Genomic DNA, 22,619 nt, shown 5'->3' on the forward strand with positions numbered 1-22,619 from the left:
AGATATTACTTTTCCTTAGCTCAGGTCGAGCCACTGTCATAAATATATCATACTTGTTTGTATAAATCACTGAATATAATACCTATATTAGTTCATTTATGTTTCTTATAATTCTGTGGTTTTTAAATAAGAAATATGAGCAATTACATAAAAAGTCTACTGTCAATTTAGAAATTGAATATTCTCTGCAGATTATGTTTGACTACAGAAGAGTGTCAGGAGTTTGCTGTTACAAGGTCACCAATAGTTTTTAGGAGAAGGCACCATTTGTTTTAAAAACATTGCAAGAAGTTTATGAAAGTTAAGTAACACTTACTCTTGGACCAGCAGGACCAGGGAGACCAAATTCACCAGGGATACCCTAGGCAAAACATGAGAAAAAATAAAGTGTGAAACTTATGTATGTTCTCTAAATCCACATATGTTTATGATATTTAGAAAAGTTTTGAGAGTGAAATAAAGCCCGATAGGCTCTACCTACATGAGTGTATAAGTACACAGGCTATTAGGAACAAGAGAGCTTTCAGTGGTGTACGGAAAGATTTTAAAAAAGTGAGAATTTCACTGATATTAAATATATATCTATCCTAGAACCTGGTATCAGAAAATTTTAGTCTCTCATTATTTGGTTTATTGCTTTTTAAAAAGTGAAAAAAGACTATCTCCTTTGATAATATAATAAATAATGATGATGAACAATATCAGACATTGCCTATTTTTAGTTATATAACAGACTGCTTTCTTAATAGAAATGATCATATTCTGCACATTACCTAGTTAATTGTATACCCAAGTGTATCTCCTTTATTACTGACCAGCTGTCTCCTTAATGTGCCCCACTGTTGACAAAGGAGAGCAGGCCACAGAATGTAACTGAATTGAGGCACATTCATCACAATTACAGAAAAAATGACTCAGAACTCATGCCCTGATTGTGAATAGCAGTGTCATGTCTGAATGCCAAGAAAAACATTAAAAGCAATTTTTCAGGGTCTAGTTTGATGGAAAATCAGTGCATTTATTTTTTTTTACTATGGAGAGGGAAATAATTTGTATTTTAACATTACCAAGAACAATACAAAAAGTAAGGCTATTAAATGGAATGTTCATGATATTGTACTTCCATAATGTGATGTTTCATTCAATCCTTAAAACAAAGTAATTTGAATGAAAATGAGTAACTTGGCTCATTCTCTCCATCAGTACCAACATATGTAGAACACTATCATTAACATATGAAATATGAAGTTTCCTTTTGCATATTATAATTGCACTGCAGTAGGGTATTTAACAGAGGGAAAGTCCCAAGTTTAGGCGAATTTACTATCACTTGCTTTACTCACCCTTTCTCCTGCTTTGCCAGCTTCACCAGCTGTACCTGCAGGGCCAGGCAGACCCTAGATGAGAAAAAGACAAACCTCAATCTTTATGGCTATATTTGGGGGATTTTCTAATAATTGTTTTTTGGGGGGAAATACCTAATATCAACATGATCACTAACTATTATGTGTTATTAAAGGATTACAGAAAAGTTTGCCTTGAAAAAATGTACGCTTCTTTGCTTCAGTTCTGAAACCATGTACTGTGTGGTGGGGAGAGTGTTATAGTTATTTACAGCTGGAGAGTCTGACCAAAAGCAGTAGTCTGTATGTTTTAGCTGACTTACCTGGAAGCCTGGAGGACCAGCGGGACCCTGTTCACCTTTTCCACCTGAGACACCCTGAAAGTGATAGGAAAGATTACATAAATAGAGATATATGCCACCATTGCTATTGAGCTACATAACTTTTAGACTGGAAAAAAAGAGATGGCCATTTTTGTGGGACTAGATTCATTTTAGTGCAAAATAGAGCGAGAGTGAGAGAAATACTCACCTGTGGTCCAGGAGGTCCCTGAGCACCATTGTTTCCATCAGGACCTGGAGCACCCTAAAATGTTCAACAGAAAGGCTCAGTTAGTTGCCTGTGAGTCAGACAATTTAAGATACCCCAAAGCCTCCCTCGTGTATTACTTCCTCACAACAAAGCTTGTTATTTCAGCATGAATTGAACACATTGTGGCCAAGGCCCAAATACTATCTACTAACTTGTGATATGGCTCATAGGAAGTCCATGGATGAAGGGCAATTTATGAAAGTCAGAGAATGCTACTAGCATACTCATAGCCTTTTAATCATAAAATGAATTAAATAAAAACCAAATGCATCCATAAATATTTTTGACTTAATATACATTCTGATTCATCATAGCTCACTGCCTTATAAGTGTGGTTAAAGAGAAAAGACATTTTGTGATGGTAAAAGGAAGCTTGGGGATGCCATCTTAGAAAGAAAGTGATGGAATGATATCAGATGGCCTCAAAAGATGTGTATCCTACGTGAATACTATGTGGATAGAGCCGCATAGAAGTTAGTACCTACCCGAGGACCGGCAAGACCAGCATGACCTTTTTCACCATTTTTGCCAGGATCACCCTATAATAAACATTAAAAAAAATACATTTAATGTCAAATTAACCATGACAATTTTGAAATGTGAATTTCTTGCCTTTTTTCTTTTTTTTAGATTCCTAGTCCTTGAATTCTGTTATTTAAGGCATGATCCATCGTCATGCAGCTCCAGATACAATAAAGTACACTTATGTCTGCAGGAGCATATGACTCAAGATGTGGATTTTCAGCAGGAACAATGATACACTGGAGGTCAACTTTTGTTGTGGTAAGTGGCTTGCAGTTTTCTTGTGTTGAAAGGAACCCCCTTGAGGTAGAGTGGACTGAGGCAGGAGAGAAATAAGAGTTTTGGTGAAATGTGGCAAAAAAGTGCCAAGGGAGAAGAGGTTCTGGTGATTCTTACAGTGGGGCCTTTGGGTCCAGGGAATCCGATGTTGCCAGGCTCTCCTCTTGCTCCAGCTGGGCCAATTGGTCCAGGCCTGCCATCAATACCAGGGAGGCCCTGAAACCAGAGTTTATTTAAAGTTTACTCAGCACAGGATCTCACAACCTCAAGCTTGTGATGCTGCCACAGGATGAAACAGAATCATTTTCTGATTGTATAGAGCTTCCTGTATAAAGTGTCAATAAATTACGAATCCACTTTCCTTTTCTAAATAGGATGTCGGTACATGCACATCCAAGTCAATCTCATATGTACACAATTCCCTCTTTCTCCTCTCTTTTCATACCCTTGTCACCGCTTCAATATTCCCTGCCATGTTTTTCTTTTTCCTTCTCTCCTTTTGCTCCTGTGTTCATTTGGACTCTGTAATTACAATCTATTACTTTGCATTCTCAGATATGTATGTGGCTAATATATATTTTCAATGTGTTCACATATAAATAAGCTACAGGAAACACTTGATAAGGGTGCAATAAGTGTCCTTGAAAATATAAGCGATACTTACCATCGGACCTTCTTTACCAGCTGGGCCAACATTTCCAGGGGAACCAGGAAAACCCTATAAAATAAATGAGGATGCTTTCCTATTGGCACTCTAACACATATACTCAAGGCTCCAATTAATTGAAATCTCATAAAAGCACTTTCCCCCCACTTTTTGTTTGTTGACTAGGGCAAAACATTAGGGGTATTAGCCACTAGCTGGGAGGTATGAAAGAGCTCTGAAAACTTTCTTCTTTCTATTTTTAATGCCTTTCCTTTTACTGAATTTTAGTGCAACTGATCCATTTAAAGATATCTCAAGAAACTGTTGAGCAACATACTATATGTGCAAAATGTATATATTTTTTTACCTTAGAATAGAAAAACAAATACTTCTAGTAAGTAATTTTCAAAGTGGATTTTTTTAAATTGCTATATTTGGTGTCTTTATTACTTGTTTATGGTACAATGACAGTTGATACTCATCCGTAAGAGATAATGGAGGCAAAAAATTACTCTATTGCTATGGATTAGAGTGTCTACAGATCTAAAGGTCATTTCTCCATAGCTAGTGTGATGCTGAATACATTACAGCACTTTGTGATCGCTGGAAAAATGATTCACTTATGAATCTAATAAACTGATAATGTATAGTTCTAATATATTTCATGAACACCTTATATAAAACTCACAAATTGAGATAAAAGATTCATGCTGATAGGAGAACCAACCTAATTTGGATATATTAAAATAAATCTATTCTTCCAAAAACCTCACAGCCATTGTATCAAGTAATAAATAGGAAATTTATGAACTAACTAAATTCGTCAAAATATCTACTGGGCTTTGATAAAGTTAAATTAAAAAGGGAACCATCAGCAAGTCTACCAACAAATTAATTTTTGGTTTTTTTTATTGTTGTCTTCAAATATTAATCATCCCTTTAGGAAAGGAAACAGTGCTAGGTGTGACTTGCTCAAAATCAATCTGAAACTTACTCGGGGTCCCATGAGGCCAGGCTCTCCAGGGCGACCAGAATCTCCACTGGGACCTCGCACACCAGCAGGGCCAGTTCCACCACGACTACCATGAGGGCCCTATTAAAAAGAAAGGGGAGGGGAGGTTGTTAACTCCAGTGACATACCCACGGCCAGAAGCATCAAGTTCCTTCCCAGGATGTGAGTAATAGACAACTTACCATGACACCAGCTCTGCCATCGGCTCCAGGAAGACCACGAGAACCAGGATTTCCCTGTAACAAAGTACATGAAATAGAAAAGAATTGGAGAGTATCCTTATATCAGGTAGGGCAGAATTTATTGAAACATGGCATGCATGCAAGAAATCTTGATGACCTTAAGGGGGAGATACAATTACAAACCAAACCAAAAAACTTCATCCAAACCCCAAAGGACTGTGTGGAGGAAACCTTCTGAAAAAGTAGGTCAACATTGTTTCCAGACCAATTTTATAACATATCAAATTGAGAGTCAGTGATTTAATAAAGCAGATGGAAAGCAGATGTTTCCTTCATCTAGAAAATGCACTCAGTAATTCTGACCAATTCCCAACGAATGGGTGCCTCTGGTGTGTCTGGGTGTCAAGAGCATTTGGAACCTACCCTCAGCCCAGGAGGTCCTGGGGGGCCAGCGGATCCAATTTCACCAGTGCTGCCTCTCTTTCCTTCTTCGCCACTGGGACCAGGAGGACCTGTGGGCCCAGCAGCACCCTATTTAATGAAAAAACAAAAGAAGGGGTCACAGGAAAAGTAAAATTTGTGTTCATATCTAGCTAGAAAAAAAAGTAATAACTTAAAAAAAGTGAAAGTATTACTTTTTGGATTGAAAAAGTAGTAACTCCATAAAATTGTGATTATAGAACTACTTACGGGCTCGCCCTTGTTGCCACTCTCTCCTTTGGAACCAGCTGGACCAGGCTCACCCTAGGGTCCAATACAAAACAGTGGTCAAATGACAAACATTTGTCACAACTCTCTGGAAGACAAACATCAGGGGCTATTTACAAATCAAAGTAAAGAGAGCTTTAGTTCTCTAAGAAATATGCTCAGTTCATATTTAAACGACCTACAGGGGAATGGTCTTGGTTGAAAGGACAAGACTGATATAATAGAAGTGTGCCTCACTGACCTTTGGGTAATGTTCTAGGATAGCAGAAGGGGAGTGTCTGTGTGTGTGTGAGGGAGAGAGTATACATAAGTGTGCCTGAACTTACAGAAGAAATACACACTGAAAACACTAAGGAAGAAATAAGGATAAGACGACAAGACGAAGTCTAGATGGGGATGAAGTGATGGTAGAGCTGGTATTTCAGAATGATGAAAGCATCAGCCATGACCACTTACAACAAGTCCTCTGGCACCAGTAGCACCAGCAGCACCAACAGGGCCAGGAATACCCCGGGGTCCAGGGAGGCCAGGAGCCCCAGCAACGCCTGGAAGGCCCTGGGAAAGAAACGCAGCATGGTCCCTCATGAGGCAACTGGCAGGAGAGACAGCATCCATTAAAATACCTTTAAAACCACAGCAGCACATTTTAGCCATATACTCACGGCAGCACCCTTAGCACCATGAAGGCCATTGGCTCCAGGGTTGCCCTGTGATGAAAAGGAAGGGAGAAAGATATGGTTCACAGGAGTATTTCTGCTCTTCTTTGACCCCACCTTCATTCTTTTTGTTTTCTTCCTTCTACTCAATGAAGTTAATGACAGTGGCTACTTACAGGAGGTCCAACAGGGCCAGAAACACCTGGAAGACCCACTTCACCACGGGAACCCGCGGGACCAGCAGGACCAGGGTTACCGACAGGTCCAATTTCACCCTAAAAACAGGAATGACGTTGAGGCATTAGTCAGCAAATAATGAAATAGCATATCTCTGTTTTTAGGTGGCCAAGTTTTATGAAGGTTCTTCAGAATTACAATAATTTCCCTTATCTGATCTGGTACCACAGGTTGGGGTTTGTGTTCCTATTTTCCTGGCCTGGTTCTGCCATCTTGGCTACCATTGCTGTCTTCACCTACCTCTGTCTCTCTTGGTAGAGACTCTGGTTCTCAGCCAGTCAGTCCCAGCTAGTTTGGGAGTATCCCAGAGGAACCCCAGGGAATCAGTTTCCATGTTGCCATCTCTACCTATGCTCATAGTGCTTGGGTACAGAGAGATCATCTATTTCAAGTTTAGAGTGAGAAAACTGGTCACTCTGTATCCATTTCGAAGGAGGGACTAATTAAGCTTCCTGTTCTGTAATTATCTATATGCAAACACAGTCCCTATCTTTCACATCACAATAAAATGTTTATCAAGGTAATGACAATGGTCACCAGCATTTTTACCTTGGGGCCAGGAGCACCTGGGAAGCCTGGAGGGCCAGCAGACCCAACAGGACCCTGAAATCAAAAAAGAAGGTGGAAAGAAGTTTCCTCTCAGCGAATTAACAAAACAATGGGATAGGGAGGGTGGGAGGGAGGGAGATGCAAGAGGGAAGAGATATGGGAACATATGTATATGTATAACTGATTCACTTTGTTATAAAGCAGAAACTGACACACCATTGTAAAGCAATTATATTCCAATAAAGATGTTAAAAAAATAAAAATAAAAAATCAAGTTATTAGTGGAATGTTTAACAAAATACAAGTATGACCTGTGCACTAAAGCCTACAAAACGACATTGGAAAAAGAAAAGCCCTAAATAAAGTGATCATCAATTGAAAAAAAAAATTAACAAAACAACAACAGAAGATTGAAGTGGCTTAGAGTGGCTTGATCTTACTTAATGTTGGCAAAGAGAAAACTGACAGCTAATCTGCTGTCATTGGTATGTTATCCAAGGGAAGACATTCCAGGTATCCCAGGTGAGGTAGATTTTACTTTAGTTATCAATTACAAACCTCAGGGATAGTAGTTCTTATAAATAGAACCTTTAAATGACCTCTTAGAACGTTTGGTAAGGTGTCTAAAATGGTGTTATTTCATAGGGAATTAATAAAGAAGATAGCTCCCATCCCACACTCTCAGTCCCTTCCAAATTCCTCAGTGTCACCACTTACAGCAGGACCCACAGGACCCACACTTCCATCACTTCCACGGGCACCCTATGAAGAAAATAAAGAAAAAAGTCGAGTGGAAAGTTAAATGGAACCTATTAGAAGATTTTTAAAAAGAATAAAAATGAACAAACGTGGAAGCACTCACAGCTGGGCCAGGGGCACCGACACGTCCTCTCTCACCAGGAAGCCCACGAGCTCCCTAGAAGCAGAAATATTTCCATTGAAATCCAGAATGCTAATTTAAGAAAAAGTTGCAGGCATCATTTCCTTTTTCCAATTTCCAACATGCACAAGAATCCACTAGAAATAAATAGGTCTTGTTCTAATTCCAACTAAAAGGTAATGATTTCAATTAACTATGCAGAAGGCTATTAGAAAAATATCAAAGAATACAATGCCAAGGGAAATGGTAATTAGCAAAAACATTAAAGAAGTTCCAGCTTGCAAAGAGTGTACACATTTTTGATTTATAGTAAAGTAATCAATACTTACTACTTGACCTGGAATTCCATTTTCACCAGGGGCACCAGGTTCACCCTACATGGAAAAGAAAGATTGAGTTTTTTTCATTATATATATTAATTATTTTCTTCTGATTTGGTAATTTTTACACTATTACTTCAACTTCAACCATTCATATATTTTGTAACATTTCTTACATAGATTGTTTCTCAATTATGCCAATCACATACATTTAAAAAATTTATAAAATATGGGTTTTTATTTAGATAATACCAAATATCACAGAATGAGGGAGATGTGGTCTAGTGTTATTCACCCTTTCTCCAATTTTCCCCTTAGATTTTGGATATCATTTAGACTAGGCTTATATATTAGCAATGATAACATAAAAAGAGATGATAGGATAAATTGCTTTCAACATAACCATATTTACCCTCTTTAAAGTTATTTTGAACACTCAGTATTTTTATTTTTATAAAATATGCATGAAAAATTAAAGCTTCATAATATTTTATAAAACTGTCTTATTTACTTCCAATCTACATTCTTTTTTTTTTTTTTTTCCAGTCTACATTCTTATCTTGAGTAAAAACCATGTTGGTGGGGTAGTGGTGGTAGTGATGGTGGGGTAGTGGTGGTAGTGATGCTGGTGCTGGTGGTAATTTAATACAATGGCACATGAAAAGGAACTTTCCTTCAAGATGATCTAATTTAGATATAGAGGAAACCTGGTTTTCGAGACCATTTAAGGACCCTTCATTTCTAGGATTCTATCTGAAGTGTATTCTTTGTGAGTAAGCACTAGAGTGGGAGTCAGGAATTCTAGCCTGTGCCCTTCTAACTTCTAGATGTGTGACTTTGGGCAAGTCATTCATTCTTTATAAGCCTCAGTTTCCCTCATCTGAAAAATGAGAGGGTCTCCAAAGCTCCTTGCAGCCCTAACATTTTATGATGCTGTGATCAGTAGTCTGAGCTCTTATATTAGGCTCCAGGGAGAATGAGTTTGACCTTATCCATTGGTGTGGCAGCTGGAAAGTTAGAACGGATTCTCCATATTCATGTTCATTTCTGGTCCCACTAGTATTCCTTACTCATTAATTTGTGATTACGTTGGTATTCACTTTAATATCACATTATCTCCTTAATAGGAGAGAGAACATTTTATAGTTGAAAATGCTGTCAGAGAAGAGCCCAGCCAAGAGATAACACACTTCTGAGACTTTAATTACCTAATTAAAATTTTTTTGAGTGTGCACAGATAAATCACAGGAAAGAGGTTGAAAAGTATATTGTGACATGAATGTACCCATGTAATTAGTGCATGGCAAAGGAGAATTTACTATTTAAAATAACATAGTGTTCTAGTATCTGATTATATGTTTATTTACTTTTATTTTGGCTGCAGAGATCGACTAAAATTATAGGAGGAAAGGAAATGGAGGAAGAAATTATTGACATGTTTTTTAATCTCAATTGCTTAATAGATATTGAATTAAATAAATATTATTAATAATTGGCCTTTTGTTACAGAATCCCATAGTCCTCACCACTGAAGGATTTAAAGTATTGAAGAGGAAATAAGATATGCTTCAGAATATGATTAGCCTTCAGTAAAAATATACTTTCTGATGGCAATGGGAAATTACAATCAATTTTTTAAAAATTTTTTTAAAAACAGTGCTTCTGATTTAGTATTTACCTTCACACCTGGAGTACCAGGCTGTCCCTTCAGCCCGTCCAGACCATTGTGACCCTGAAAGGCAAATCCTTATTATTAAAATGCTATTCCATTACAGTGTTTGGTCAACTCAAACATCTTGTATCTTTGCAGTTAATATCTCCTGCGTGAATCTTGTGACTGCTTCTGTAGAATGGAGTCCCATTGCCCCAGCTCCCAACAAACTCCCTCTGCTGCCCTAGGTAAGTCACTAAACCTCCCTACACTTGAAAGGGAAGGATAAAGATCTAGATGCTCTCTCATGTACTTTCCATCATTAATAATTTTATGATCTTCAGAGGGCTTTAAATACCTCTTAAGTTATACCCATTTTATACCATTTTCCGTGTAGGGATCCTCCTTTCTTGGAAGCTATGAACAGACTTAAAAAAAAAAAAACTACACCCCACTTTACTTTCCGGCCCCCTTACCCTTTAACTCTCTCTCCACTCCGGCAAATTCCAGGAATTTGGAAGCAAATATGTGTCATCCAGGAGTTTAAATATAGTTGAGGTTTTTACTAAAAGTAATCAACATTTTCTCTTCTGTGGGTAAAGAATGTGCTCACCCTAATGCCCTTGAAGCCAGGGAGTCCAGGCGTTCCAGGGAAACCACGAGCACCCTTAAAAAGAAACATAGAAGACGACGAATGACACTTTTGTCCTAAATAAAAAGACGATGGTTTCTTCCCTCCAAAGTGCTTCTTCTCATCAAAGTCCAAGCTTGGAATCAAAGACTAGTATATGTGTAAGCACAGAGCAGCAAATAAGTTGCTCTAATTTGAGTAACTAATACTATGGTACTTGTAGAACACACAATTTAGTTGTTTAAAGGATGCTCACCATCATTAATATTACATTATTTGCATTAATAAAACCTGTATGCATTCTTAACTAGGCTCCTTTATTTGTCAGATGCCTTCAGTGAGTGTTATAAGTATGACTTCTATGTTGCCACTTAGTCTGATTCTAGTTTTAGCAACAATCTTATATACGAGATACCTCTGATGTTTGGACTATATACTGTTGTAAAAAAATCTCACCTGTGGCCCAACAACTCCTCTCTCACCAGGTCGTCCAGGTTTTCCAGGGTGACCCTAAAACATGAAAGCATCATAGGGTAAACCCTTTCTTGGTAAACTATCAGATGATAGTCGGTGCATCTTGGTTTTTACAACAGGGAAAAAAGGCATCATGTAAAAATGTGGATCCAAATATATATTTAATTAACAATTATATTTCCTTAAATATAAGAAAATTAATTATTATTTCATTAAAATGTTATTATCCATATGGGGAAAATTATGTCAGGCATATTCAGCTTTTGGCAGAATACTTAATTTGAATCTAGAAATTCTGTTGAGGCAGGAGTATTTAAATGGCATTTGGAAATGCTTACGAGTAAATACTTACATCCTCACCAGCCTTGCCAGGAGGGCCAGGTGGACCACGAGCACCTGCAGGACCCTAGGAAAATGGGAGACCCATTGTTTTGTTAATGCTATATTAAGAAACTTCTTGAAAAAAATATTTATCACAAAGGGGGAAAAGTACTCACAGTTTGACCAGGCTCACCAGGCTCACCAGGAGGTCCTTGGAAACCTTGAGGGCCCTAAGAAAAAACAGTATGTCACATTCCAAGCCTTTATTTAATTCTCTGTCTTTTTTACATAAGAGAGATTACAAGCTTTCGGTACTTACAGGGACTCCAGATGCACCAGGAGGGCCTCTAGGTCCCATCAAACCCTGTAAAGAGGACAGATATAGTTAGCCCTGACAAGTCGTCATGGCCTCGGGTTGGGTTAGACAGGACTAGCTTAGTAGTGCCATAGACGTTTTGTGATGGACAAATGAACAGAATTGTCCTGGTCTCATTTCACAGTTTTTGTTCCTCTCAAGGAAGCATTTAAGGACCCAAGTTTCCTCCACTGTTTTCTCTGCCTTTGCTTTCACCTTTGCCCCTCCTAATCCAAATCAGAACTCAGGTAGATGAGGTGGCCACAGGTTGCTTCAAGTTGTGCACAATTGGGCATATTGAGATTGCTCTAATGCAATGAAGTGACTCAGTCTTTGCACAGTACAGAATATACAACTGCCGTTCATGCAGCTGACGAAGCATTTCCATTTGGATTTCCTTATCATATGTCATCTCCTCATATCATACTCAGCTAAGAAATTGATATTTTTATTGCCACAAGGGGCATAAATTGAAAAGGATCAAAAGTCTTTCTTAATGATTAGAGGGAGGTTTGTTATAACCTTACAACTCCTTTAAGGGCTATTGGTGACTGATGAAAATGTCAAGCAAAAGTGGATATAGTAAGGGGTGAAGGAAAAATAAAATATTATTGAAACATCCTACTGGAAGAATCTATCATATGCTACTATTATTGAAAATATGGCCCAAATGACAGCAGATTGTTTTCGCCTTTGTTCTTCATTCTGTAGCACACAGAGTAAAACAGAGTGTTACTAGTTTGGAAGCTAAATACACATTGTGACTCCCCTTTGCAAGGCCTGTGCAAACTCTTCTGTAGGGGCCATTCCTCTAATGCTGAATATATTGCACAGACAAGTCTCAGTTAATTTGTTCACGACACATCAAGCATGGGGACTCTGCAGTCAAGTCTGCCCCACTGTATTAATGCCTAGAGTCAAATAATATGGATTTTATTAAAAAGCTCATCATCTTAATTATGAGTTATTTATTTGGTTTTAGAAATTGTTTCAAAGTTAAAAGAAACTGTCACTTTTCAATCAAAATAATATTTTTAGGTGTCCATTAAAAATAATTTTCCTTGACACCATGAATTTTTAATTATATTTATTCATTTTTCCATGTATTTGCAACAATTTCATTTACATAAAAGGTAGTTTATTTTGTGGAGGCTGTGAGATGGATGATGATTATTCATTAATTCAGAGAAGGACCCTGTGGGGTTTTATAGTTATTGATTTTCCAACATGGAAATTTATTTTAATGCTTTATTGCTGCCTACCTCTCCTATTTGTGAAACATATCTGTTGATTACATATGTCTGTGAATGTGTGTGAATGTGCAAGCTTAAATTATATTTCACTGATATTTAAAAGTAAAACACTCTGCTATATGCCCCCCAGAGAGATGTTCCAAAGTCAGGGGAATCTGAAATCCATATTAATTTTCCAGGCTTATGTAGGCTTTTTTTTTTTTAATTAATGCTTTACTTTTTTTTCTTTTTAGCTTCTTCTTGAGATATAGGTACTGCTTTAAAACTGACTAATGTCCAGCATTAGCTGAAATGGCTGATTTCAAATATCCAATATAAACAAAGCCAAAAGAAAATCTCTACTTCTTCATTTCAGATATGAATGTTTTAAATTACCATGCAAAATCAGGAAATTGGAAATCATCAATTAACGGCATATTACTTCTCAAGTGAGAGTTTTAATTTACAGAAAATATCGTCTTGCCCTTACCGTGTATTAGCTTATTGCGGACCATTAGCTCCAGCAGAACATCTTTTGAAGACAGAGCACTGAATGCATTGTCCAGGTAAAATTTATATTTTAAAGACTATCTTAACTTGGGCATATAAATACCTTTGTTTGCAAACAATTAATTAAAAATCACTAAATTATGTGTGGGTATGTACTAAACTGCAGTGTTTAATCAACTTAACATTTTTATTTCCAGCAATTTTCCCCTCTATTTTTTACATACTAGTATATATTTTGCATGCTCATATCAGTTTTTTTTCCCCCTAACACATCTCACTAATGCTTGTTAGAAGGTTTACTTGTTAAAGATAGACCATCATCATCATAGTCATATTCCCTCCTATACTGATTTATAATTAGACTTTAAAAAAGAATTTTTTATCAAGGTGGATAAAAAGAAACATTTCCTATGTTGTTAATTCCTTGAGGGAGGGCGGGAATCTGTCATATTCACTGCTATATCCCAAATGCATAATATAGTTTGGGTCTTACCGAAGACCAACTTGGTAAATACTTGTTAAATAAAGTAATGTTTTATTCAAGTACTGGATACATGAGCCATGATGTTGAATATCAGACATCTTGCCTGGCATTCTGTCATTAACCACATATATGACCTTGGGAAAGGGCTTAAACTCTCTACCTAGAAAATGAACGGGCTACTCTAGAACTTGCTGATCCTTTCCAGCAAGTTCATAGAACTTAATAGTTCTGCGTCTCTGTGGGTTGCTTCAAATTCGAGGCAATGTTAAAGTGAATAAAAAAATTAGAGTGATTACTTTTCTGAATTAAGTTGGTTTACCTAAATTATGATTACTATGTCCAGAGATTATTTCTTGGATATATAAATATCTGATCTATCCTAAGGAGGCATGTTTGTAGAAAAAATCAAACCCCCTAACCTAGGCTTAGATTTTTATAGATTTGAATACAAAGAGAGCTGCTGCTTTTATCTGATCTGAGTATTGAGTATTAAACTAGGTAGCTAAATAAATGGCAATGTGAAATTTAACATAAAGTAAATTCTCTATTCAGTAATTTTTTGGCTAGATAAAAAGAGATAAGCATACCATTGGTCCAGGGCCGATTCCAACTCCTTTTCCATCATACTGAGCAGCAAAGTTCTAGATGGGGGGGAAAAAAAAAAAAAAAAAAAAAAAAAATATATATATATATATATATATATATATATATATATATATATATATATATGTAAAAATAACTATTGGCCATGTAGTTCATTTTCTCATTGTACTAAAGATTTTTCTGTTATTGTTTAAAAGGAAGCAGTATTTCTGACATATTATTAGTTTAGACTTCCATATTGAGCTAAATTCCTAAAAATTCAGGAGAGATACAAGTTTAAAATTTAGTCCACACCTAGTTTGAAATAGGGAGCTTCCCTACCTTATTTTTGAAACTTTTCCTGCCCTGTTAACCCTCTCACTCAAATCCCCACCCCCTACCTGTACACTGAGGAAGACAGTTTTCTAAACTTTAAAAGTCAGTGAGGGCCCCTGATAAATTAAGCAGAACCCAAGAGAACAACTTTATATTTCTACCTGTTGCCCTGCTCCTCCATGACTACACAAAATGACTAAGAGACCTTTTTCTTGCTGTAGTTTCAAAAAGGATATAAAGAGTTTTAAAGTTTAGAGGAAAATTAAATTAAAATGCCCCTTGGAAGATTAAACTTTTAAAAAATAGTTCACAGTAATAGCTTTACTGTTAAAGATCTCTCTTACAGTGGTAGACCTATTAAGAAAGGTGCTTTTTAATGCACTCAGTAGATAAGCAATCATAATAAGATCTTTGGGGGAGAAAGGTCTTATTTTACTGGCGTACAGTTGGGTATTAGAATCAGGCTTCTGATTCATAGTGCTAACCAATTAAGCAAATATGTTTTCCTTCCTGCAGTGAGGCCATTTGGCGCTCATACCATTGTTAAAGCATAAAGCTAAAAGAAGATATTAATGAAAAAGAGAAATGTACTTTTCTCAAATTAGTTTCAAGCAAATTAAACCAAAAACTGCTTTGAATGTTGGTTCAGTAGACTTCAAGCCAAGGAGAATAAAAAGAGTAGGATGTTTGTGAAATTGCTTAAGATCAGGGATTTCATTTATAATTCAATCTAATCAAACTTTTTAATAATGCAACACCTCTTATTTGTGCCCTACTGATAAAAGATATTAAATTCCCAAATTAAATAATGGTCACGAGGGCTGCAGCTACCTTCAGCGAACACAAAGACCTGTCCTGTAATTGACAAGCGCTCACAAAGACATCGGGCAAAGCAGAATCTTGAATGAAGAAACCAAAGAAATGAAATAAAATACTATACTAATATCCAAATAGCAGACTCTCCCTTAAAACTACTAAAAATAAATTCCACAATGAATCTTCTTCCAACACAGGTGTAAGAAACTGAGTTAGCTAAAAGTTAAGGATACTTAAGACACCTTACCCCACCAAGACCAGGGGGACCAGGAGGACCAGGTGGACCAGGTGGGCCTGGGATACCATCATCACCATCTCTGCCTGGTGGGCCTGGCGGACCCTGTTATGTAAAAAGTGAATTAAGTCAGGGCTAGACAGACTCCGCAGAAACCTAAAGGAGACCTCAGAATACATGTGGTAAGATCAGTTGGTCAGAATGTACAAGTGGTGTGGAAATTTAAAATGCCATATTTGCCACTATTGACATGTGTCTATTTTAGAAGGAGGTTTAGCAGCTGGTGTCCGAAGAAGACACAAGACAGGATAGTTCCTCTTGGAAGAGGACTATGTCAGCCATTGGATATTAATTCATAACGGAGCTCCAGTATTCAAATGAAGATAAAAATTATAGCTAAAATTTATAGCTATAAATTCATATGGTTAACAGTGCACAGTGATGTACTGTGTACATTGATTGTCAGTTTCTGACTGATGAACTTACTCAATTGTTTTGGTATGTTATGTGTGAAAAGCAGGTTAATTGATATGATAATTAATAGTTATTTTATCACAGGGTAGAAAATCCTGCAGATTTCCTACTATTAACACTATTTATGTTGTTAAAGTAATTTACTGACATAACCCTACCTCTAATAGATTGCTTGAGTGGAATACATTTAGGTCTGCACTTCTCGATGGATACAAGGTATAGGTATTTATATACTGATGAAAGTGTCATATAATGAAACCATGTGGTTATACCTGCCACATAAGCATAGCAAGGAGATCTAAGAATACGATGAATAAAATGCAAGCCTAACTTGTACATTTATTAATTTAGACAGAAACATGTTGTTGGCTGCTGTTTAACTATTATTCCCAGCCTAGATAAGAGATCTTACTTGAAAAGCAAACAAAACATGTTAAAAAGAGAAGGGCCATGTGGTGGTAGGTAGATGTATTTCCATTATGTATGTTTTAGACAGGTCAACTAAAAACAAAGAAAGATAGACCATGCAAAGAATATGGCTGTCTGTAATAGTTCTACTTTCTTAAAGGATAATCTTGACCTAAAAAGAATATTGATTATATATAATAATGCTTATTCACTTTCTGTAAGGCATTATTTGCTTTAAAGGTAGGCAATTATTTGGATACATAATATCCTTATAAATTGTCAGTCTCCTGTAGTTTCTAATATGTAGTTATTAAAATATGGGCCAAAGCCCTTTAATAGTTTAAAAATTACACACCCTTTCTCCACGTGGTCCTCTATCTCCAGTTGGGCCCTATGAGGAAGGTAGAAACAGCACAGTAATAAATGTCTAGGCAATTTCCAGTGAATGAGCAAAACATTCGTGATAATAATTAGTCGGTAAGGCTGATCTAACCATAATGTTATTAGATAGTGGCTATAAAAATGGCACAATACAATAGACAAAAGTATTTTGTTTTTATTATAATTACATGTAATTTGTTTAAACTGGGAGATTGGAGGCTATAGTCTCCAGCATTAGGCCAATATCATGACCACTATTTTTAGAAAGATGATTTCTGTGGATAAAATTATCATTTTGTAACATCGATAACAGCATATTTATATAGTCAAAGCCCTTTAAAATAAACTTTTGTTTATCACGTATAATTAACATAATACCCATTCCATCTCCAGAACAAAAACAAGTCTTTTCTTTTCCTTTAGTACGTAAATCACCAGTTGTATAATGTAAGTATAATTAGAGATGACTCTGGAAGATAATAAAGCTTTGTTATCTTGCACATCAAAGCTGTTTTATTTTATGGTTTAGCTAATGCATATTCATGTGGGCAAAACCTTGACAAAGTATTTTCCTTCTGTAGTGTACCATAAATTTAGTTAAATTGTAAGTTATCGCTGATCATTTCAAGTACTATGGAGAAGTATTGGATTCTTACCTTTCTTGCAGTTGCCTAGAAAAGAATAAGTAAAGGATTATTATGAGGAAGATTATATAAATTTTAAAATGGCTCCCATTTCCATGTAGTGTACAAACATACCTACAGAGTATATATATTTTGCATTACTATTATCGTAATATCTCAAAGCACAATTTTAAATTTTACCAATAAATAAAATAAAATACATATAGAATCCAGATATATACTTATCTGTAATTATGCCTCAAATTCAATTCATGAACTAAGAATTTGTTCATAATAATCTTGCAAATGATTCCAAGGGAGTGATAAAATTCTCTAGCTTGGTGAAGTCTTCTAGTTCGTAGCAGCTGATGCTAAAACCCAAACTTCCACTGGATAATTTACTCTCTTTTCTTATGGGTGTTCGTTTTAGGGTGGTCTTATTCAGTAGCCCCGCCCATTTCAGAAATTGGGGTGGGTACTTTCTAAGGCAGCCAGAAAGGATTGACTACCATAACTCCTGATGATTATTTTGGAAATTCGAGTTAGTCAATATCAATACAGCCTCCTGTTCCTTCCCCACAGAAGACATTACTGGGGCCAAGGCAATCAAAGTCTAAAATAACAAATTCAAAAAATAATTTTACTCACCTCTTGTAAAGCTATAGAGGAAAGGGGAAAGAAAGAAATAATTATTAGTATTATTTCATTGATCACTAGCAGTGACTAACAAATGGGTATATTAGTCTATAAAATTGACTTACCTAATTAAAGGACAAATTGTATTTTTTATTAAGAATATTCTAATGACTTAGAAATTATGCACATCAAAATTATGGCAGGGATCAGCAGGATGATTTGTTTTCAATATTAATATGTAAGTATATTTTGAATTAAATTGTTAATTATTTACTACTTTATAAATGCTGTGAAATATTAATGTGTCTAATGTTTAGTAATTAAGATGCTATATTGCACAGGTGAATCACTGAATATGAGCAAAACCAGTGTATTGATGAGGAAATAATTTGTATTAGACAATTTTTGATACTTAAAAATTTTAAAAGGGGGAAATTTAGGAAAGTACGTTACCTAAAGTTTTTTTCTAAAACATTAACGTTACAGAGTTTGTACCATTCTTAATGTCCTTTTTCAAAAGGTCTAATTTGCAAATAAGTCACCATGAAAATGGATTCATTCGGACATCTGAAATTTTGCTTTAAATAGGTTCACTTAAGTTAGGTAAGGTCATTTTACCAATGTGTATCACTTTTGTCCCCGAGGAGGAATTGCTCTGTATAAATGGAAAAACTGTGGATTAAAGATCTAGAAAAATAATGGGAAAAATACACTAAAGGAATATCCTCCCCCTTTGCCATAATTGCTATAAGCCTTTAAAGACTGAATTCCTCTCCTACGGTATAAAAATTATAGGTTAACACAGGATATAAGGCCAAGCTGGCAACAAAATGAATCACCCCTAAAAATTGCTTTAATTAGGTGGCCAAGAATTGTGTCATTTGGAGTGGGAACAGCTGCTGCAACAGTCACAGTTCAGGAGGGTGGACCATATCCAGCACTGACATTTAAGGGCAATTTATGAGAATTACTTTTAAATTAGGAAAATGATATGTTTACTTCATTGTGTTCATCAGTAGGAAGAATAATTATGCCTGGACTTGATTAACAGAAGTTCTTATGATTTTGGAAATTTGCCTTTTAATTATTCAGACTGAGCCACTTTGAAGAATGTGTGTTTGGTAACTTTTATTCAGACTGTAGTTGGATGTTGATCAGAAGGTGAATTGCCCTTTGTACCTTCAAACTTTCCTAGGTCTATTTTCATCTTTAGGAGACAACTCTTTCCCCCTGCCACCCTCAGATCTCATTTAAAAAAATGAACTTGGTAATATGAATTTGTTCAATGCAACTATTCCTTAGCATTCACAGTGTGTATACTAAAAGTAGATGAAGGGAGAAAACCCACATACACACACAAATGCATCAGTAATACACCGTGGCATGTGGGTGGAGCAAACTTTTAGAGTGTTGGGTGTGGCCAGATCCCCCTCTTACCCCATCAAATCAGTGTCTTTGGTAATTAGTCAGCCATTTTCAAGGCAAAACCAGACTGATTTTCTTCATTCTATCTTAACATGGAAATCTGGTCATAAAACCTACAGCTGGAAAGCAGCCTTGGAGTCCATCCAATTTCTATCCTGCATTTTAGAAAAGGCTCGGTTTGACTTGCCCAAGGTCACATGATAAATTGTTGGCATGGGAAAAACCGGGTCTCCTGAATCTCAGATCAGTGTTGATATTTCCCAACTTGCTATGTTCAGAATGCCTGTCTTTGGGAACATATTAAAGAGAGAACTCTGGCTCAACAAAAGGCAGGGCAGATTTTAGCTAAATAATGTTACCATTTCCATGACCAGGTAATGAAATGAGAAGCTAATTTTACTTTTCAGAATGTATCCATTTTTCTTCCCAGGATACACTGACTAGCTATTGGGATTGGCTTCAGTGAGAAATGCAGATCATTCTCTGTATAAACCTGTGGAGTCTTTAAATGGGGATTCCATAGACCTTAAGCCCTGGACCCCTGTGCTCTCATTGTCCCCCTCCAGAGGGCGCCTGGTGGTCGTCATCATCATCATCGTCATCATCATCATCATCCAGACCAGTCTTAAAACACCCAGAAGAGAAAAGCCTTTAGGAGGTGAGTTTTTTTATTACTAAATTAAGGGCTTTCTAAACCAGGCCTCAAGTTTCACAAGGTGGGCATCAGTGCAGTTTGGGGGCCTTTTAGGCTGAGGCCTCTGCCTTCCTTCATCATGTCAGTTAATATCTCATCCTTAAGGAAAAGGATTTCTGCTCCCTTTGAGCTTCACTAACTGGAGGATCCAGATCAAGTTAACAGGTTCACTCTGAGTTGAGAGAAAAGTTCCCTAACTTTTGGCGAGAGTCGAGCCTTTTTTGTTTTCATTTCTAAAGTATTTTCCATGTTTCTCATAAATGCCAGCGTGTCTCCACATGCCAGAGAGCCTTCCCTCCAAGCTGTATCTAGAACTTTGTTAGGTTTTCCTTTTCAGACCAGGTGCCCACCCATCTAACCTCTTTCCCAGACTGCCCGAAACAAGCTGAAGGCACTTACATTGGCATGTTGTTAGGCACGAAGTTACTGCAAGCAGCAACAGAGTCCGCGTATCCACAAAGCTGAGCATGTCTACCACCTAGACATGCAGACTCCTTGTGTCGCAGAGCCCCTGGGTCACCGGCGGAGGTATCACCTGGCGGGCGCAGGCATACAGTCGTGGCGAGTACCCCCAACTTCGCCGAAACCTCCTGCCGCCTTGGTGCTAAAATAATAAAGCCCGGATCTGCCCTATTTATACGGCCAAAGTTTCTCTGGCCCGAGGGTGCTTCCAAAAGCGCTTCCACCAATGGGAGGGCTGGGGCTGGGGGCCCGGGCAGCCACAGCTGGGAGGAGACTGCGGGGGCGCAGAGGAGGGAGCGGAGGGGGGAGGGACGTGGCCACGGGGCTGGCTTCTTAAATTGGTTCCATCCTTTTTGAGGACGTGGACACTTTTGAGGCTTTCAAGGGGAAACTCTGACTCGCTGTCTGCATACCTCCGCCCTCCCCATCTCCCCCGGCCCTACCCCGCCCTTCCCAAGTTTGGAAACACTTCTGTACACGTCGGAGAGCTCTGCTGACACCGACGTGGGCAGAGTTCTCAGATCTCCGGGCAGCCGGGCAGCCGGGCAGCTGTAGAAGGGACTGGAGCCCAGAGATCAAAGCAGGAGCTGTCCAGCTCTGCCTACCTGGTGCCCTGCGGGCCACCGGCAGGGCGGAGGGCCGGCGGGCGCGGAGGGGGCAGGGGACCAGGGAGCAGGATCCGACTGCGTGGCGCAGCCCGAGGCCGCCCTCCCTCCGCCCCCTCCACCCCGCCCCCACCCCCGCCCAGCTTTTCTCCCTCTCTGGGGCGTCTGTGCGCCCACTTTTTCAGCAGTAACGCTCTCTCTCTCTTCTGGCTCCGGGAAAGGGTGAGAGGGGGGTTCTGTCGGTGGAGGGTTTACTTGGAGTCCGAGGACGCCCACCGTTGGGAGGGTGGGGAGGGAAGAGGGCTAGGGTCAGCGTGGCATCCAGCACCAGGGAGGATGTGCTTTGCGCACACCAGACTAGACCGAGCCACGGGAGAAATCATACGACCTCCTCGCTTCCCTCTGTTGAGGCTGATTTTAAACCGAGGCTTTGGGGATTATCTGGCCCTGCAAAGTGACTGCAACTGACCAACACGGACTCCTTTCTTACTTCGCAGTCTCTTTCTGAGGTTGCGGTGGAAAAGTCCACCCCCTCCCCTTCGGGTTTCCAGTCTCCCCCTCCTCTTCTCCAGACTCCTTGTCTGGATTTACCAGCTACAGCCCGAGCCTAGACTTAGATAAGCCCCCAGTGAGGCGCCGCCCGCCATCCCTTTTGTCCTCTCTGCGCATTCATTCACCGACTCCACACTTACGGGAAACGCCCAAGCACCTCCCAGCTGATCTCCACACCTTGGAGAAAACGCCTAGGCCATCTAGAGGGACTTCTAATTTGAGTTTGGGATACAGGCTGTCTTCTCTGGTAACACCTCAAGCGGAGCTCCCACCAACGTGGGTGTTAGTTCTCTCCCCACCACCCACGTTAGGGAGAGAGCTCCTTCTCCCCTTGAGGACGCTTCCCACTCTCTGCCCCCCACCAGGGAGAGGAGAGGACCCTGAGGCCTTGGAAATGCGAGGCCAGAACTCTTGAGAATCTAGAATACTGAGTGCAGTCAGCTTCAGTGGATGGCCCTTTCCCCAACCCTTCTGAGATGGCATTCCAGGTCCAGAGGAAAGGCCATCGGTCCGCGCTGTGCCTCTGCTTGCTCAGCCCCCGCAATGAGGCAGCCATTCTCTCCCAGAAGTCAGTGCAAAAGGGGCATCTTTAGGTCAATTCTGTCTCCACCAAACAGAAATGAGTGGGCTGTAGTTCCTTGCTCATCTTTTTTCCTTTCTTTCCCCCATCTCTCCGCTCCTCCTTCCCCCCCGCCCCCGCCCCCCGTACTTTAAGGAAGAATTTCTGCCTAACTCTATCAGCAGCTGCTATAAACCAAAGGGATTGAATATTCTTAAACTGGTTGCTTCCTCTAAGCTTATAAACTA

General features: G+C 38.5%; 1 protein-coding gene across 1 annotated transcript in view; it reads right to left on the bottom strand.

The window, feature by feature from the left end:
• The window catches only part of COL1A2 (collagen type I alpha 2 chain), a 36,708-nt gene extending 14,721 nt beyond the window's left edge, over positions 1-21,987 (bottom strand). Inside the window, exons 1-31 of the mRNA XM_060020517.1 lie at positions 21,953-21,987; positions 20,593-20,797; positions 18,087-18,097; positions 17,472-17,486; positions 16,790-16,825; positions 15,565-15,657; positions 14,171-14,224; positions 11,322-11,366; positions 11,179-11,232; positions 11,034-11,087; positions 10,664-10,717; positions 10,190-10,243; positions 9,604-9,657; positions 7,935-7,979; positions 7,588-7,641; positions 7,443-7,487; positions 6,726-6,779; positions 6,116-6,214; positions 5,946-5,990; positions 5,740-5,838; positions 5,266-5,319; positions 4,999-5,106; positions 4,576-4,629; positions 4,376-4,474; positions 3,400-3,453; positions 2,853-2,951; positions 2,420-2,473; positions 1,875-1,928; positions 1,667-1,720; positions 1,344-1,397; positions 317-361 (exon numbers count right to left, since the gene is read on the bottom strand). Of these exons, the coding sequence (XP_059876500.1) occupies positions 317-361; positions 1,344-1,397; positions 1,667-1,720; positions 1,875-1,928; positions 2,420-2,473; positions 2,853-2,951; positions 3,400-3,453; positions 4,376-4,474; positions 4,576-4,629; positions 4,999-5,106; positions 5,266-5,319; positions 5,740-5,838; positions 5,946-5,990; positions 6,116-6,214; positions 6,726-6,779; positions 7,443-7,487; positions 7,588-7,641; positions 7,935-7,979; positions 9,604-9,657; positions 10,190-10,243; positions 10,664-10,717; positions 11,034-11,087; positions 11,179-11,232; positions 11,322-11,366; positions 14,171-14,224; positions 15,565-15,657; positions 16,790-16,825; positions 17,472-17,486; positions 18,087-18,097; positions 20,593-20,662 (1,764 nt within the window). The 5' untranslated portion in view covers positions 20,663-20,797; positions 21,953-21,987. The remainder of the gene's footprint in view (positions 1-316; positions 362-1,343; positions 1,398-1,666; positions 1,721-1,874; positions 1,929-2,419; positions 2,474-2,852; positions 2,952-3,399; positions 3,454-4,375; positions 4,475-4,575; positions 4,630-4,998; positions 5,107-5,265; positions 5,320-5,739; positions 5,839-5,945; positions 5,991-6,115; positions 6,215-6,725; positions 6,780-7,442; positions 7,488-7,587; positions 7,642-7,934; positions 7,980-9,603; positions 9,658-10,189; positions 10,244-10,663; positions 10,718-11,033; positions 11,088-11,178; positions 11,233-11,321; positions 11,367-14,170; positions 14,225-15,564; positions 15,658-16,789; positions 16,826-17,471; positions 17,487-18,086; positions 18,098-20,592; positions 20,798-21,952) is intronic.
• Between the last annotated feature and the right edge of the window lie 632 nt (positions 21,988-22,619).

Source organism: Delphinus delphis, chromosome 9, assembly GCF_949987515.2.
Source record: "Delphinus delphis chromosome 9, mDelDel1.2, whole genome shotgun sequence".
In the NCBI taxonomy this organism is placed as follows: domain Eukaryota; kingdom Metazoa; phylum Chordata; class Mammalia; order Artiodactyla; family Delphinidae; genus Delphinus; species Delphinus delphis.